The 19,421-nt window shown below is 39.9% G+C and overlaps 1 protein-coding gene across 1 annotated transcript in view; it reads right to left on the reverse strand.

Moving 5' to 3' along the window:
• Positions 1-3,627: 3,627 nt before the first annotated feature.
• LOC110193200 (uncharacterized) overlaps positions 3,628-19,421 on the reverse strand; it is a 43,000-nt gene continuing 27,206 nt past the window's right edge. The window contains 4 exon segments of the mRNA XM_078149136.1: positions 3,628-7,075; positions 7,461-7,605; positions 10,190-10,328; positions 11,277-12,040. Coding sequence (XP_078005262.1) covers positions 5,080-7,075; positions 7,461-7,605; positions 10,190-10,328; positions 11,277-12,040 — 3,044 coding nt within the window. The 3' untranslated portion in view covers positions 3,628-5,079.

The raw sequence follows: 19,421 nt of genomic DNA on the forward strand, positions 1-19,421 counted from the left end.
GGGCTCTCCCCATTCACTGTAGTCCCTGCACTCAACTGCACAGGCTAGACCCAATATCTTCCTAGCTTTGATTGTCCACTTTTTGTCCTTCATATGGGTTATCATCTGATCTAGGGTCTGTCTCATCTGGCCAAGTCAACATGTTATCAATGTGATGGTGGACACCAGTACCCTCAGGAGAAGACTTTTTCAGGTCTCTTCCTACTGGAATGTGGTAATATAAAGGAAAGTTTAGGTAGCTCTGAGGAAGGATGGTGAAGGTATATTGGACTCTTTCCCAGGTGAAAACCAACTGTTTCTGACTAGTCTCAGCCACAGTAATACAGAAAAAAAAAGTGTTGGGAAGGTTGATAACATTCTACCACTCATGCTAGACATAAGCTACTTGATGCAATACATTTATGTCGTCTGGAACCATTGCAGTAACGGGCATGACAACTTGTTTAGCTCCCTGTTGTCTATTACAAGTCACTAGGTGTCATCTACCTTCCTCATGAGCCACAAAGGGACTTTAGTAAAGCAAAGTAATCTACCTTATCTCCATCATTAGAAAGGAAATCTCTTTGACCTGACCCCAATACCACTTGATAGTATTTGGTGCTAATGATGGGATGGTTTGAGCAACTGCAAGGGTCTCCATTTCACCTGCCAACAGTAACCAAAAGGGCCAGTACAGCTTCCTTTTCCTTTTTGGTCATTTTTCTGTTGTGTCCAACTCTTCATGACTCCACTTGGCTTTTTCTTGGTAAATATACTGGAGAGATTCACCATTCCCTTCTCCAGCTCATTCCATAAATGAGGGAACTGAGGTAAACAGAGTTTAAGTGACTTGCCCAGGATCACACAGCTAGTGTCTGAGGTCAGATTTGAACTCAGGAAGATGAATCTTCTTGACTCCAGGCCCAGCACTCTACCTACTGTGCCACTTGGCTGTCCCCAGTACAAGTGCCATCTCTCCAAAAACTGGTTACCTCTTCTCTTAATGGTTTACCTGTGGAAACTGGGGAGGGGGGGAGAAACAATTGGCCCGTTGATGAGTACCTTGACTAGCAGTGTCATACAAATGGGGGCTTTTGGGACACACCTTAGGTTCACATGGAGCTAAAGGCTCCTACTGCCCCAGTGTTTTATTTCAAAGAAATTTTACTAACACATCCATAAACAGAAAATTGATCACTTTCTTATCAACCCTATCTTTTTTTTTTTAGTTTACAAAAGGCAAGTTAAATAAGATTATTAAAATCTATTTTGTAAGTTCTTACAAAGGACTAGTATTTTAACACATAGGAATATAATGGCTAAAGTAAGCATTTCTCATTGATATAAATGAAATTATTTTTTATTTCTTCAGCAAGTCACTTTAACCTTTCTTGGCATTCACTGCTTCACCTGTAAGACAAGGAAAGTGGACAAAATGATGTCCATATACTGAAAATATTTTTATTCATATTTGCAAAGATTGTTTATTGCTGAAAATGTACTAACAAGATTAACTATGTAGCAAAAATAGGTATTATAGATAAATCTTATGATTTAGATCTGAAGGGACCTCAGTAATCATCTGGTTCAATTCTTTCCTTTTACAAAAGAGAAAACTGAGGCCCAAAGAGGTTAGCTGACTTGCCCAAGATCACAAAGAGTAAGAAACAGAACTGGGGTTCTGAACCCATTTTACAGTAAATTGTAAAACATGACAACCCCATCTTTTGAGAGTTACTCCCAAATGTCTCTCAGGAAGAATGCCATCCATACCCCTCTACCTACCAGACTAGAACAATGGGCCTGTGCCTAGCTCACATTCCCAGACCACCTATTTGTAACGATAAAATTATGTGCCCTCATCATTTTCCCAATGTCCCGCTCAAATTTAACCCCTGAACTGCACTATCCTGTATGATTTTTTTGGTAAGAGAGATCTATATCTAAAGAATGGCACTATTTGGATGGGGCTCTGTCCAGAAGGCAGGCTCAGATTGCCCCAATTCAGACTGGTAATAGAGTATGTAAGGCCTTAGGGAGGTACATGACACAAAGATTTGATCTATCAACCCCCTTTCCATCAGGAATTCCAACCCCTCTTTTGCAGAATCACCCCACCCCTCATCCAGGAACCAGATACTATAGAAATTTATCTTTATGGGGTCAGCTGTGCACTACTCTCTGTCTAAGCTAACTAAAAAAGGACAAAGCATAGCCTCCACATGGAGCATCTACCTAATATAACTGGTCTGGGAAAAGAACAACTTCCAAAACCTTGCAGAGTCCGTGACACTCAAATGTGGATATGCAAATTGGCTATGTCAAACCATAGCTCATTCTAGAATCTCATCAGGATGCCATTTAAGATTTTCTTACAACATTCCTAGTTACTTGGTGAATACCTGCCTGCCCTCTGGTCTCTCTGGAATAAAAGCTTTTGCATGGTTTGGGGAGAAGTAATAGGAAACCCAAGACTTCTTTTTTTCACCACAGATTCCAAACTTTCACCCTCACTTCTGTTCCCAATCTCATGCCTTATAGCACTCATTTCAGTTGGATGCAGAACATTTTCTACTAACACTCTGAATCAGAATCTATACTTCCAGAGAAGGTCTGTCAGTTCTCACCTAAGCCCTGTCCTTCTCTTCAAAAACAGAGAACTCTAGCTACTGAATGTGCTGGGCCATGCAGTTTTCAAATGCCGTTTCCTTATGCTGACACCTCAGATTCTCTGTAACTGTTAAAACTAATCAGGAAATGGCACATCTGGCAATTAAATAATTTACCCTCATTGTTAGCCTTCCTTGCCACTTTTCTACTCACCATGCCAAATTCCGTTAGCTGAGGTGGTGAAGTTAAGATGGCAGAGTTAAGAGGAAGCCTAATTCCTCACTAAATCTCCACAAAGATCTAGAAAACACATCAGATGGAATTCTGATTGGGAAAACTAGGAAAAAAGTCATAATGAGTCATCTTTTCAGCCCACAGAAGCTTAGGGAAACTAAATTGTCTACGCTCACTGAAGACAAGATATGTTCAGCAGCTGCTGAACAAGGAACATTCCAGTGCCCAGGTACTGGAAAAGGGCTGAGACTGCATCAGGGCAAAAAGCACCAGAGTGAAAAGGGATCCCAAGAGATGCCTGAACTAGTACAGAGTGTAAAAGGTGCCATTTGGCAGCTTTATTGCCCATTACCCATTTACAGGTTACAAATTCAGGGCAGAGAGGAGTGGCATACAACATGGACCCTAGCTGTGTTTTCAGCAAAGACAAGTTCTAGAAGCAAAATGTAGCTGTGTGGCTTTGATCTCAGGAGCAGACTGGAGACTCAGTTCCAGCCTCTAGCCCAATGTGGAAACCTGCAGGTGAAGCCAGGGCAGGAGTCCCCAGACCAAAAGGGATCCCACAGTTCAGTCACTCAACTTCCAGAGCCTCCAAATAAACTAAGTTTAGAAGTAGTCTACTGAAACTTCCAAACAAGGACAAGCTGACTGACTCAAACTTGGGTCAGGAACTTGAAGAGCTCAAAAAGTCAAGAAGTAGACAGGAAGAATAAGCAAACAAATCCTGTCAACAGAGATGGATCCAAGCTAGTCCCTTAGTGGTTTAGCTCTAATAATGGAATCAAATGAGACACTAATGGATCATTCAACAGTTAACAAAATTATGTTTAATTAGCCATAACACAGAAAGGATGCTCAATAAGAATGCAATTGTCTTGTAAAAACAAGACATCTTATATCTTCATGTGGAAATAAGTCAGGTCAGGAGAAGACAAGGTGACTCCAGTGGCCTTGGGAGTCTGAAGGGTCAGATGCTACAATAGATGTGCTTTTTTTTTATGTCTTTAGGTAGAAAACAAACATTTATTAATTGCCTATTACATGCTGGGAACTGTGCTAAATCCTTTATGACTACTGCAGCATTTTATCCTCACAATATCCCCGTGATACGGGTGCTATTATTGTCCCCATTTTACAAGGAAGAAACTGAGGTTAAATGACTTGTCCAGGATCACATTATTCTGTGAACAAGAGACCACCTCCACATGGTTTGAGGCCAACATGTAAATACTCTTGATAGCTGGACAGTTTGAGCCTTAGCCCTCTGCACCAATCAAGTCTTAGGGACAGCTTCCCAGACTTTTAGTGGGAAAAAACCCCAACAACTAGCCTAATATACTTGGGAAAGGGGTGTGAGAACCTTGGTAGATATTGAACCTATCGTACTGGCCCACTTGCTTTTCTTCACACATGAAACTTCTCTTATGAACTAATCACATCTGTAATGGCCTCTTCCAAATCTCTTACTCTTCTTATCCCTGATTTTGTTTAGACTAAATTGAGTACTCAATTAAGTCAAAACTCAATTAGGTATTCTGGCTTAAAGCATTTTCATATTAATTTACATTCACAAAGTTCTTTCTTCATGAGAGTTTTCTCCAGTATAAACAGTTCCAATGTTAAATCAGAATTATGCTTTCATGGAAGGCCTTCCCACAATCATTGCATTGCATTCATGGGGCCTCCTTCCAGGGTATTGTTTCTGATATTTGCTAAGATATATGCTATTAGGGAATGTCTTTCCACAATCATTTCATTTAAAAAGCATTAGTTTTCCTTATGTAGTCTCTGATAATGAATAAACTCTGAGCTTTGGTAGAAGTTATTTTCATATTCGTTATATTTATAAGGCTTCCCTCCATTATAAGCATCCTATTATTGAATTAAGGATGAACTCCAATGAAAGACCTTCCCACAATTATATATTTGTAAGGCTTTTCTCCTATATGAATCCTAATGTTCAGTAAGATTTTGCTATCTATGCAGATCCTTCATTATTATTATCATTTAGAATGTTTCACTAACATATAAATTCTCAGATATTGGTTAAATTGGAAGTCAGCACAAAGCCCTTCATCAATCATTGCATTTGTACAGTTTAAATCATTTGATGTTCAATGAACTACGGGCTTTACAACTTTTTTCAATAAATACATTTGTATAAAGTTCCTCTTTACTATAAATTTTCTGACGTATGAGGCTTCTCCTCTGTATGAAGTCTCTGATATCTGGTAAAGTATATTTTGATATGATCACCTATCCATAACACTTAACTTCATAAGGCTGCTCTCAAAGATGGATTCTCTGATGCCGAGTTAATTCTGAATTCCGGATGAAGGCCTTTTCACAATCACTACATTTGTAAGGCTTCTCTCCAGTATGACTTCTCTGATGCCGCGTTAATTCTGAATTCTGATTGTATGCCTTCCCACAATCATTACATTTGTAAGGCTTCTCTCCAGTATGAATTCTCTGATGTCGAGTTAATTCTGAACTCTGGGGGAAGGCCTTTCCACAACTATTACATTTGTAAGGTTTCTCTCCAGTGTGAATTCTCTGGTGTACAGTTAACTGTGAGCTCCAGTGGAAGCCCTTCCCACATTCATAACATTTATAAGGTTTCTCCCCAGAGTGAAGTCTCTGATGCAGAGTAAGGTGTACTTTGATACTGAAGGCCTTCCCACAATCTTTGCATTCATAAGGCTTTTCTCCAGTATGAATTCTCTGATGTCGAATCAAATGTGAACTTCCATGAAAGGCCTTCCCACAATCTTTACATTCATAAGGCTTTTCACCAGTATGAATTCTTCGATGTCGAATTAACCCTGAACTCCAGTAGTAGGCCTTTCCACAATCATTACATTTATAAGACTTCTCTCCAGTGTGAATTCTCTGATGTCGAGTTAACTCTGAATTCCGGTGGAAGGCTTTCCCACAATGGTTACATTTGTAAGGCTTCTCTCCATTATGAATTCTCAGATGTACAGTTAACTCAGAACTCTGATGGAAGGCCTTCCCACAATCATTACATTTAAAAGGTTTCTCTCCAGTATGAATTTTCTGATGTGCAGTTAATTTGGAACTGCGGCAAAAGGCCTTCCCACAACTGTTACATCTGTAAGGCTTCTCTCCAGTATGAATTCTCTGATGTACAGTTAACTCTGAACTCTGATGGAAGGCCTTCCCACAAACATTACATTTATAAGGCTTCTCTCCTGTGTGAATTCGATGATGTAGAGTTAACTGTGAACTCTGGTGGAAGGCCTTTCCACAATATTTACATTCATAAGGCTTCACTCCTGTATGAATTCTCTGATGCTGAATTAACTTTGAACTCCGGCGGAAGACCTTCCCACAATCATTACATTTAAAAGGTTTTTCTCCAGTATGAATTGTCTGATGTTGAGTCAATCCTGAACTCTGGTGAAAAGCTTTCCCACAATCTTTACATTCATAAGGCTTCACTCCAGTATGAATTCTTTGATGTTGAGTTAATTTTGACCTCCTGCGGAAGGCCTTTCCACAATCATTACATTTGTAAGGTTTCTCTCCTGTATGAATTCTCTGATGTTGAGTTAACCCTGAACTCTGGTGGAAGGCCTTCCCACAATCTTTACATTCATAAGGCTTCTCTCCAGTATGAATTCTCTGATGTTGAGTTAACCTTGAACTTCGGCGGAAGGCCTTCTCACAATAATTACATTTGAAAGGCTTCTCTCCAGTATGAATTCTCTGATGTAGAATTAACTGTGAACTCTTTCGGAAAGTCTTCCCACAAATATTACATTTATTGGAAGGCTCCTCTCCAGAATGAATTCTATGATGCCCACTTAATTGTGAACTCCTGCTGAAGACCTTCCCACAAAGTTTACACTTGTAAGGCTCCTCTCCAGCATGAATTCTCTGATGTACAGTTAATTGCATACTCTGGCAGAAGGCTTTCCCACAAATGTTACATTTGTAAGGATCTTTTACAGTAAGAATTTTCTGATGACCAGTTAACTGTGAACTCCTATTCAAGGCCTTCTCACAGTCTTTATGTTCATAAGGCTTTTCTCTACTATTATTTCTCCGATGGTGGTTAATGTATTTGCTAGAGGGGAATGCTGTTCCAAATATGTGGCATTCACAAGACTTCTGTCTAGTATATAGGCTCTGATGTTGGGCAAATTGTGAGCAGCAGCAGAAAACATCTTCATATTTATTAGGGTTCTCTCTAGTATGCAGAGTCAACTGTTGAGTAAGGTCTGAGCTGGAATGGAAAGCATTCCCACAATTATTACTTGAGTAAGGATACAGTATACTCTGAATTATCTGATATTCAACAATCTTTACACTTTAAGGCTTTTACAGAGATTTTCTCCAATAGGAACTCTATGGATTGCAGGTTTACCTACATGTATTATTCATAAAGTTTCTATCCAAGAAATATTCTAAATAATTGAAAAGATCTAAATTATAAATGAACACATTTTCATATTTATTATGTTCTACTTTAATTTGCTTAAGCCTAAATATTGTACAAAGGTCTATCAATGGTTATCAAATTTAAGAAGATATTTTCATATACAAATATAATCTAAAATAAATGGTTTGGCTTAGCCAGAAAATTCCTTTAAGTGATTTTTCTTACTTGCCTAGAATATTTCTCTGCATTGTTATGCTGCAGCCCCTGCAATCTAGCACAATATTCCCAGGGTTCTTCCAATTTAGAGTCATGGAAACCATCCTTTCTGAATCTTTCCTGAACTGTGTCCTTGGTTCCAGGCCTAGTTTCCCAACCTGAAAGAAATGAAAATATAAATATTCCCTATTGACTCTGCAAGCAAAATAGAGTAATTCTTATCCTCTACATAAAGTAAATCCTTAATTCTCCATTAAAAAATTGCCAAGGGGCAGCTAGCTGGTGAAATGGATAGAGCACCTGTGCTGGAGTCAGGAGGACCAGGGTTCAAATCTGGTCTCAGACCAGACACTTGACACTCACTATCTGTGTGACCCTAAGCAAGTCACTTAACTCCAACTGCCTTGCCAAAAAAAAAATTACCCACATATAACTTTTAATGTGTTATTATAAGTTCTATTCAAATTTCACATAACATTTCCTACATCTAAATTTATAGTTATTTATCTTTAATTTTCTTTCTCTACTTTATCTCTTACTGGAATTGGTATGAGGAACCTATTTATTTGGTAAGTTTATTACAGTACTTTCTTTCTCTGCCATTGGAAACATTTATTTACAAATTGCTTGGAAGCACTTTAAGAGCATTCAGTTAACTTGATCAGGACCAGGGTGTATGTTAAGTTTTGCTTTTTGTTTTGTCTTTGGAAGTTCAATTATGACTTGTTTAATTTCCTTAAAAAAGGTTAAGATTTTTAACATTTCTCAGCTTTCTTTTGATCTACATTTCTTATTTTATTAGAGATTTGTAGAAATATTTGCTACTGTTACCTTTAATGAACCAAACTTTGAGGAAAGGCTTTTGTTTTATATAATTGTGTTTGTTCTCTGTATCTCAGATAGCATGCAATTGTCCAAGATATTAGACACAAGTGAGGCATCACACTTTATCCTAATTGCTGATTGTTAATGCTAAGGCTTTTTTCAACTTCACTAAAGCAAAATGATTTATTTTTTAGTTTCTGATTGCTTCAATCTGTTATGTGCATAAGATTTTTGTCTCCAGCCATTACTGTGAGTTATTTGGTCTACGTATTTTTGATTTTGTTTAAAAGTATAATCACTAAGGTTATTTTGAACATACTGTAGTATTTTGTAGATGTTGATCTAAAAGTAATTCTAGCTAACCCATTTTCTTTCAGGTGCTCCTAGCAGTTTTTGACAAATTGCTAGTTTTTCCTCAATTATTTTTGTTCTTAGGCTTATCTAACATTGGATTGTCCAGTACTACTGCTCCTGATCTATTATTATCTAGTCTTTTTCCACTGAGATGCTCTTCCAGTTTTTAGTAAGTACCAAATGACAACTCCCAGGATTACTGTAAGAATCAGATGAGATAATTGTAGAGTGCTTGGTACAGTGCCTCACATATAGCAAGTAATATATGTAAGCTATTGTTATTATTGACTACTTCTTTCTAGCATAAGAGGAGATATAAAAGTGCTATCCTTTCCATTCATGTTTTTAAAAGCTTCTCTTTATATTCTGGAATTTTTATACCTCTGTAATTTTAAAAAAATTTTTTCTTCTTCTACAAAGTACCCCATCAGTAGTTTGATAAGCAAGAGTATTATGTCTGAATTAATTTAGGTAGTATTGTCATTTTTATTCTATTGCTCTGTCAAGCCACAGGCACTGAATATACATAAAAATAAGCAAAAAGGAGTCAATCATTCCTATTTACTGATAAAATGATGGTTTATATAGAAATTGCAAGAAAATCAACAAAGAACCACACAGCTAATACATTTGTGATCTGAACTCAGACATTTCTGACTTTGGGTCCAGCATTCTTATCTGCTCTGCCACTTAAGTGCCTCACTAAAACTAGAGAAAGAAATCAGTCAACTTTCTTAATTTCATACTGTAGGCAGAATGGTATAGCAGAAAGAGCATTGGCTCAGGAATTAGAGAATCTGGGTATAGAACTTGCCTCTGAAAATTACCACCCATGAAACTTGGGCAAGGTGCTTAACCTCTGTGTCTCAACTTCCTAATAAGTAAAACAAAGGGGTTGGCTTAGACAGCCTCTGAGGTCCCCTTATGTCTGCTATTCAATGACTAACCTGGATAGGTGCTCTTCGGTATTTCTCTGTTCTGCACCCAAGATGCATCCCCTTCTTCCAACTGAGAGATCACATCTGGTTTCCAAACCATAAGTCCTACTCATTGGAATGGCAAAAGGTTGAGAACAGAAGCTTATTCCCAATCACTATTTGGGGTAAAGGAAATGGTAAGGATGTGCAAAGGATGGTAGAAAACTCATCTAAAGAATCTTCTACATTATTTTCCAGAAATGGATGGAGAAAAGACACAGATGATTTGCCGACACAAAATAAATTACATTTGACCCAACCTTTCTAAGAAGAATGAAATTTTTTCATCTTCAGGCACCTGCACTAGAATTTTAGGGGAGAATCTTTGACCTGAATGGACAGAGAATGGAAAGAAACAAACTCAGATGTCTCACAAATAACTATCCATTTTCCATCTAAACACAGTAAAGACCTTTCACCAGGGACTAAAGAGCAGAAGAAATTAATCTATGACACCAAGAGGATTAGCAACTGGTTTCTACATGTCAAACAGTAACTCTCAAATATTTACTGTGCAGAAAATGCTGATTTATTAAGTAAGACTCCACCATGAAAGAATCAGTCATAAGGGGATGACTCTACTTACCCAAAAAGACAAGGTTCCTATAGTTCTCCAGCATCACATCCCTGTACAACTCTTTCTGGGAAGGGTCCAGGTTTCCCCATTCTTCCTGGGTAAAATACACGGCCACATCCTTGAATGTCACTGAATACTTTTGGACCTCCTGGGAGTGGTAAATATGGTAGAAATTTTAAAGGGTGGTTCTTGATATTTAGGGTTCCAAGTCAAATTCATATCAAATACCATCCATGTATCTTTCATTGCACACAGAAGAACAAGAGCAACTCATAAGCTTATTGCACATTTTATATGGGAAGTACTTCTTCCACAAAATCTCCATGAGACAGGAGAAAACTTTATTATCTTCATTTCACACATGGGAACACTGGTCCTAAGAAAGGCTAAGTGACACTATTACCTCATTACAAGAGCACAACTCATACATTTCCATCAAATGCCCAATTTATACATTTGATATAATATAATTTTGTAAATATCCAACATTAATATCAATATTACTGATTCCCAATTAGAGCTAACAATATAATCCCTTTCCATTAATAATCAAGTATAACATCTGTTGGATAATATTGTCCAGTGCTATTTCTTTCTATTTGCATGATTTCAGGGTAATTCAAACATGCTTACTACAGCACTTCCAAGATGGCAGGCTTTAATACTAATAGGTGACATTTCTATGGCATTTCAGTTAATAAACTCCCTCTAAAATGATGAGATTGGAATATATGATGAACAACTCCAGCTTTATATTCTTCTTTCTGAAGAGATTAGAATCACAGATCTAAATCTGTTAGTACTTCAGACACCATCTACTTCAACTCAATCAATTTTACAGAGGAAGAGCTAAGGGACAAGGAGACTTAATGCCTGCCTCAAACAAGATAAACCCCATTTCTTAGGTTCTAGGCCAAAGATTAAGAAACAAATATTTATTCAAGAACAAACTGAACTCACTTTGCAGCCTGGCGCTGTCAGGAATACAGGGGCCATTCCCACCCTCTTGGAGGAAGACAGAGGGCTCAGAAGGCAGAACTGGCAAAGAAAAACGACCCAAGACAGGCATTAGTCTACCTTGCCCCTCCTGCCCCACTCCCCCGCAGACAGAGGTCACGAACCACCCAGACCCCGGGGGGTTTAAGGACCGGGCACACGAGGAGCATTTGCGGCTCCAGCCCCAAACGCGCCGTGGGGGACCGCGGCGAGCCTGACCACGACGTGGCAGGCGGGTGCTCAGGCGTAGCAGAACACGCGGCTGCGCCCAGCTCTCCTTCCCTGCAGACGCGGAGCAGCGAGAGAGGCTCAAGAGCCGGCGCGGGGCGGCGAGCCCAGGAAAGGGCCCGACCAGGCACCTGCCGAGAGAATCGCCCGGCCCCGCGCTCACAAAGACCCCCGAGACAGGGCCTGGCAGCCGGCTCCGCTCAGCGCACACCCCCGATCCCCAGGGGCAGCTCGGCTCGCCAGCAGCGGCAGGAGCAGGGACAGGCCGCGGGCGACGTTGGGTTGGAGGGAGGCCCGAAGGCCCGAGGAGCACCAGCTCCCGGGTCCGGGACAGGGAAGACGGAAGACACACAAAGCAAGTCCATGAGGCCAGGTTGCCTGAGTGACAGCAGAGCGGAACCGGAAGAGACGTCAGAGCGCCCTTCCTCCCGCCCCTTCCGGCCATTCTCCCTCCACTGTCTGCACAGCCCCAGGATTCTGCACTTTGCTGGCCTGGCACCAAATGTTGCCTGGCAACAATTATCGAGGGTCCCGCCCCACCCTGAGGGAAGCAGGGTCTCGAGGGCGGATTTCCGGAAGTAGAGTCGGAACTCTGAAGAGGTTTGTGCGCATGCCTAGGACAAAGCAGGACTGCTGCTGGGACATGGTAAAGTCTTTTTTAGTCGGGGGTCTGTTTATTAAGCCTCCTTTTGGGGTGAGGCCCTGTGCCAGACCCTGGGCACACCAAGACCACACCGAAAACCCTGTCTCTACCCAAGAAGCTTCCAGGATGTGGCTGGTTCCGCTTACACCCGAATCCATGGATCCCCAGCTTCCTTCCCTGCTCAGTTGAAGTCCCTCCTCCCACGTGGGGCCTTTCCCGCTCCCACCCCAGACCTGACCACGTGGTTGCCTCGTATGTTCTCAGGGGTAACAGACCATCTTTTTGTATTCCTATCACCAAGAAAAGGTTCTTTTTTTTTATACTTTTTTTTTAAAGCACATATACTTTATTCCTTTTTTTTTTCAATTTCAATTCCTCTTTTCTCTTGCCCCTCCCCAAACCATTGAGAGGGCAAGAAAAACAAAACCCATTACAAATATGTATGGTCCCGCAAAACAGATTTCCACATTAACCATGTTCATGTACACCCACAATAAAAAAGGAAAGAAAGTATGTTTCAATACACACTGTGTCCATTCCTTCTCTGTCTGGAGGTGAATAGCCTGTTTCATTGCAAGTTCTTTGAAATTGTGCTTAGTCATGATCAAAGTTACTAAGTCAGAGTCGATTATCTCTACAATATTGTTTTTTCGTAAATTTTTGCCCTGGTTAAGATCATTTTACTTTACATCAGTTTATACAGATTCTCAAGGTTTTTCTGAAACCACCCCCTTCATCTTCTTGACAGTGCAATTTTATGCCATTACATTCATGTACTTGTTCAGCCATTCCCTAATTGATGGCAGTCTCCTCAGCTTTCAATTATTTGCTACCACAAACATGGCTGCTATAAATATTTTTGTATTGTGGCAAGAGGATTTTTCCATATTTCCTTTATGACCATCATTGCATTAAAACAGCTAGTCACATCAACTAGCTAGAGTCTGCAAAACCAAGCAGGCATCAATTACAACCCTCCTATCTGGTTATTATTGCTCTGTCTGTCTGCAAATTCCAGTTTTATCCCCTAGTATTTGTCAATCTATTATTTTGCCTAATGCAGATCTTCCTCTTCTGCCGTCACTTCTTTGATATATAAATCTTTACCTTCCTGTTTGTCCTCTGTAAAATTCTAATTGTTTCTATCCTGGCTTGTAGCTAAAACCTTTAAAAGGTTGCAGAAAATCTTATTTGGGGCCCATTGATTTTTGTCTCCACTGGAACTGCTCCAAACATATAATAAAACAGTCATCAAAATGTCCCTGCATGTTGATAAGTATAGTCAGCAGCAGTACCTATAAATGAATCCTTGAATAAATTTACATCAAAGTGATGGACCACAAAGGGTTAGGAATAATTCTTCTAGTCCAGTAACCACCCAGCACACATGGTAAAATCTACTTAGGGAAACTTCTGAGCAGAAAAACTCAGCTACAGATAAAGTTGCTATTCTTTCTAGAAAATCACAAGACAAGTTACTGGTCTGTATTGTCTGTATTTATCTCTTGAATAATCACATAAACTGTTGAATTTTAGAGTGCTTATACTGGAAGCCTCATGATCTCTCTGATTAGCATAGTGTCAGAAGGAGTTAGAAGCCAGGGCTGGGCTGAGAAACTTTGGGGTCTTAAATAGAAGAGTCTCCACTATCCCTTCTTTTTATGGTTGGATACTTGGTCTAAGACTAAGATTAGGTATTTTCCAAAGTCTGTTCCCTTTCATCTTGTTTTCCCTAAGTCAAATAAGCAAGAAAATGTTCTTTCATTTGCCATCACTGTACTGTCATGGTTACCCTCCCTGTCTACATTCATAGATAGTCTTGACCTGTTCTGATTAAAAACTGACACACCTCTGCTTTGGGTGCTCAGCAATCAATTTTGAGATCTCTTATGGTCTGGTTTGGTTACAGAGTGCAAATCTGAGATAAACCTCAACTCTACATTGGGAAGTCAGAAATCTTTTTTTGTTTTGGGTTTTTTTTTGTTTTTGTTTTTTTGTCATCAGTAATCAAGCAGTGCACCTAACGGGAGAGCTCGAAATAAAGAAAGACGTGGGCCAGGTGGGTCAGTGAAGAACTGAGCCAGTTTATTCATCTGAGAGTACAGCATATATAGAAAAAACCTAAGATAACTTCAAAGAATAATCCCCGTGAGACACTCCCCAAAACATCTGCTGAGGATGTGACAACCTACATTTCCTCGTTATCAGGGTTCCTAGATTGGGTTGTATTTTCCAAGGCTTTCCAAGGCACCTTGGTGCCACCTGCATAGAGGAGTGGTGTATATATCTAAAGGTTCAAAGAGTGAGAAGGGAATGTCTTGGGAGCCTCCCTTGCAGGGGAGATTTGGAGAGGTAGCATCTTAAATGATTGAGCCCTGTGGGTTAAGAGTGGGCAAGAGTCAAACTCTGTCCTGGATCCTAAAGCCAGATCCGACTCTTTAGAGCTGGCCCTCAACAGTTTTTTCTTTTTTTTTTTGTTTTTCGGGGTGTTTCTCAGGTTGACTTGTCTGTCATTTTTAAGTACTTCACTGTCTTGGTTAATTAGTAGTGTCAAATGCAGCTGACTGCTAGCTGACTGAAACTGACCTAGTCCCTATTCCCAGAAGGGTGAAGAGGCTGACAACAAGGGGCCCGAACCTATGCTAATGAACTTTTATTACGTCACTTCCTTTAAATTGCCTAGCCTTGGTTGGGCAATCTATTCATTCTTTCTTATTACTTGTTAAGCTGAGTTGATTGCTACTCTCAGGAACACCCTTCTTCCAAGACATATAAACTGTGAGCTCACCACCACCGTTTAAGAATGCCACTGACCTTTTTATTAATAAAATGCTAGCATTATTAATAAAATGATTGATTGCCCAAGCTTAATGTCTCTCGAACTTTTTAAATGTCGATCTTTATTCCAACAAATGTCTCCTTTTTAAATTAGCATCATATGAATTAAACTTGGTACTTTTCCCAGATGAAAACAGAAGCTCCTTAGAGATCAAAGAAGCAGTCACAAGGTTGGCCAAATAGACTGAATGCTACCAAAGATCCTCTCATGAAGATCTCCACTTTTAAGAGCTTTCCTGTCCTACTTGTTTTTTTAATTTTTAATTTTCTTAATTTTTATTTTTTTTAGGCAATTTGGGTTAAGTGACTTGCCCAGGGTCACACAGCTAGTAAGTGTCAAGTGTTTGATCCAAGGCTGGATTTGAACTCAGGTCCTCTTGACTTCAGGGCCAGTGCTCTATCCACTGCACCACCTAGCTGCCCCAACAGCAATATTTTTTTTTAACACAATAAGCTGTTAAGTAGCACTGGCTCAAAATTCTGGAAAAGCTGAAATCCATCATTTCACTTTTGCTTTCTCTGGATAACCCCTTTCCAGGAGCTCATTTTGTTTCTTACACCTGTCGACCTCCAAAATACCAAGGTTCAGGACACAGTTGTCTGGAAGGAATTCTAGGACTTAAGCAGTCTTCCAGTCAAGTGGCAAAAAGTTTATTGTAACAACAATATGGCAAGCAGAGCTCCTTGTGGAACTTGCAACCTAACAGGATGCTAAAGCTTATATGAGAAAAACTTAGTGCATTATGTGCCAACTATGCTAATTAAGTGGTAACATATAGTTTCTCTACCTTGGGCACAGGCATCATTCACTACTGGAAACCCAGAGTGGGGGAGCAGTTATCTAAGGGGTCCATAGTTTGTACATCTATGTCTGTAACAAGATAGTCTTGGGAGCTGTGGGAACCAGTACATGATAGTTCTGCTGATATAAGATAGTCCTGTTCATACAAAGGAAATTCTACAGAGGTCAGCTTGGTTTTGGAACAGGAAGAGATAGTTTGCCTCACTGGATCCATTCATTAGTCATTCTCAGAGATAGGGTCTTTGGGCTGGGGAGAGATATGGTCTTAGGGCTAGGGTCCAACCACCCCCTTCAGATGAATGAACATAAAAAGTATATTTAACTAAATACAAAGTTATTTGGTTCTGTGGACCTGAAAGTTGGTTACAGAGGCAACAAACTAGGTGATAATTAAATTCATATTGTTTATTCCCTTAACTTAAAGACATGTACATGGAGCCAGAGCTTTAACTCTGACTGCGTCAGGCCATTTTAGGAGGACATTTAAACCCTGACTCAGGCTGTCTGTGTTACTAAAAAAAAATACAGCCTCCATATGGTTTTTAACATATAGCATGAGAAAGGAAGTTTCTTAGTTGAATAGGTCATAAATACAATAAAATAGGAGAATGTCAAAGTGTCAATTGAAATTATAGATCCAGGATATCTGTATTTCCACTACATAACATATTTCCATAGGATACCAAGATAAGAAAAATCCCACTATTCAAGAGAGTGTCTGGTCCCTTAGTTATCACAAACAGGAGGAATACTGGTCAGTTTCATCTGGTCCTGTAGTTGCTGACACAGGAAAGGGTATTTTTAATTCACTCAGAGAGAAAAGATTAATTCAGGTTTTTGGCCCTCATTGGGGCTCAACTGATCTTAAATGATGATCAGTTCCTAATGTATGGATTCAGATGTTACATATTTTTATTCATCATAAATTGATAGGACACTACTCAGTTTTTCTATAATAATATTTATTGATTTCCTTTAAGTAAAACAGAGAATTGAAATCGATTTCTGGGTAATTTGAGAATTTGGGGGACACCAATAACCCCAAAATTTCTTGAATTGCCTCCTTCATTTTTGCTACTTGGTACTTGGACTTCTACCTCGCAAAGAGGAGTGAAGGCAGCAGATGGTAGGAGTGATCCAAGATTGAGTCTTGGCAGGGCACAAATAAAACAAAGAGGCCAGGTACTCAAAAGGACAATATTGAGTTGAACTGGTTCACCAAGGGGCCCAGAGAGGGAGAGGAGAGCTCAGCTAGTAAAAGAATGAGGACCTGGGAGAGAACTGAAGGATTGAGGGACCAAAGATTATGGTGTGGATGTAGGACAGGGATTGGTATTGAAAAGAGGAGGGAAAGGTTGAAAGCCAACAGGTGATGATCAGATAAGGGACTTTTAGGGACATGGAAGAGATACATTTGTGGGTGATGGTAAGATCAAGGTATAACCATCTATCTTTGTATGTAGCTGAAATGTGGTAAAGCAGTAGCTCATTTGAGTATGTTAAGGAACTGGGAAGTGAAGGTGTTTAAGGGCATATCAGTATGTATATGAAGTCCTCTAGTTTAAGGGCAGCAATTGGGGAGGAAAAATGAGAGACAACGAATAGGAAGAATGAGAATTAAAAAAATAAAAAATAAAAAGCAATACACATTTTACTAAATTCAAATCTCTTTGATTCCTAATAGTCTGTGGAGTCATATTATATATATTTTTTCATCATCACCTTTCCTAACCTGTCCTCTTCCTCCTTTTCCTGTGTTGTTTTACACCTTACTCCTCTCTATGTAATTTGTGATCCAATAGCCTTACTGCTGTACCTCAAACACTTGATCTCTTGAATCCAAAAGCATTTTCACTGGCTGTACCCCATGCTTGGAACTCTGTCCCTCCTTGAGACCTACTGGCTTCACTTAAGACTCAGCTAAGACTCAGCATTCTACAAGAAACTTTGCCAGTCCTCCTTAATCTTAGTGTCTTCCTCCTGAAATTACCCTCAGTTTAAACTAAATATCTTTTCCTACATAGTTGTTTGGATGTTGCCTCCTCTTCTAGGCTGTTAACTTCTTGAGAGAAGGGACTGGTTTTTGGCCTTTCTTTGTACATCAAGACTTGGCAAATGCCTGGCACAGGTGGACCCTCAATAAAATGGTTGTTGACTGACTCATAAATTGAAAGGACACTATTCTTGGTTTTTCTCTATAAAAATATTATTGGATTTCCTTTGACCAAGTTAAGCTAAGAATTAAGACAGTTTTCTGGGCCATTTGTGAGTTTTTTAGCACCAAATTTCCTACACAGTTTGCTTCATTTTTGCTAGTAGGCACTTGGTGCTTGGGCTTCTGTTTAGAAATGACAAATATCTGGATTGGAGTTCCGCTTCCAGGAGCCAAGATGGTGGAGTGAAAAAGTAGTTGCTCTCACTCTCCCCTGTCAACCTCTGAAAACCCAGAACATATCACCCCAGAAAAAAAAACCCTGGAACACCTGAACTAGAAGAAAGATGGGGAGCAGCAGTGCAGCAGCCCAGCAAACGGGGCTCCCAGTGCCTCAGCAAAAATAAGGGAGGCAGAACTACAAGGGGCCTCAGGAAGTTAAGTACCCTGTGGCATTCATCTGAAAGGAGATGAAGAAAACAAACTAAAGGCTTCCTAAAGCCCCGGCCTTGCTGATTCCAACCCAATACGAGGTGAGCAGTCAGAGCCCTGCAGCCTCCAATTGTGAAAAAATTCTGAAGCCCAGGTGGTAGAGGAGGCAAACACCAACACGTGGACCTTCGAGTGCCTCAGTGAGGGTGGGGGAACCGGTGGAAACCAGCTGAGAAAACCACCAGGTGCCTCGGCACTCCACCACAAAAGAATCTCCCAGTGCATTAGCAGAAAGGAGGACAAAACTGCAGGGGGCCCCAGGCAGATAAACACCCTGCAGCACCCATCTAAAAGGAGCTGAAGAAAGCTAAAGGAAAGGAAAAGCAGGCAACCTAGAATTGCCTGAAAGTTCCAGCCTTGCTGATTCCAGCCGAACACAAGGTAAGCTGCCAGAAACCTACAGCCTCCAATTCCAGCATAAGAGGCCCCAGCATGCAAAGCCAGTGACCAAGACCTAGGCTCCCAACACAAGAAGCTTGGGTCAGTACCCTCTGTGCCCCAGCAGGAGAGCTCAATCTCTTTAAAGGACAGGAAATAAAGAAACACCATGACACAGATTCATATTATGAGAAGACTGAAGATCAAGACAGAAATTCTGAAGAGGACAACATTGTCAACAAACCCACATCTGCAACAACAAAAGGGAATATGAACTGGTCTGAAGCCCAAAAAGCCTTCTTAGAAGAGCTCAAGAAGGATTTTAATAGTCAAATGAGAGAGGTAGAAGAGTCCTTCAAAAATACAATTGGCCAATTGGAAAAAAAATACACTGAAGAAAACAAGTCCCTAAAAAACACAATTGGCCAATTGAAGAAGGAAGGACAAAAACTAACAGAAGAGTACACTGAAGAAAACAAGTCCCTAAAAAACACAATTGGCCAGTTGAAGAAGGAAGTACAAAAACTAACAGAAGAAAACAATCTGTTAAAAACTAGAATTGGACAAATGGAAACTAATGTCTCTATGAGAGAGCAAGAATCAGTCAAACAGAAACAAAAAAATGAAAAAATAGATGAAAATGTAAAATACCTCATCAGTAAAACAACCACCTGGAAAAACTCAGGAGAGACAATTTAAAAATTATTGGACT

The sequence above is a fragment of the Phascolarctos cinereus genome, unplaced genomic scaffold, assembly GCF_003287225.1.
Source record: "Phascolarctos cinereus isolate Bilbo 61053 unplaced genomic scaffold, phaCin_HiC Scaffold_2;HRSCAF=192, whole genome shotgun sequence".
In the NCBI taxonomy this organism is placed as follows: domain Eukaryota; kingdom Metazoa; phylum Chordata; class Mammalia; order Diprotodontia; family Phascolarctidae; genus Phascolarctos; species Phascolarctos cinereus.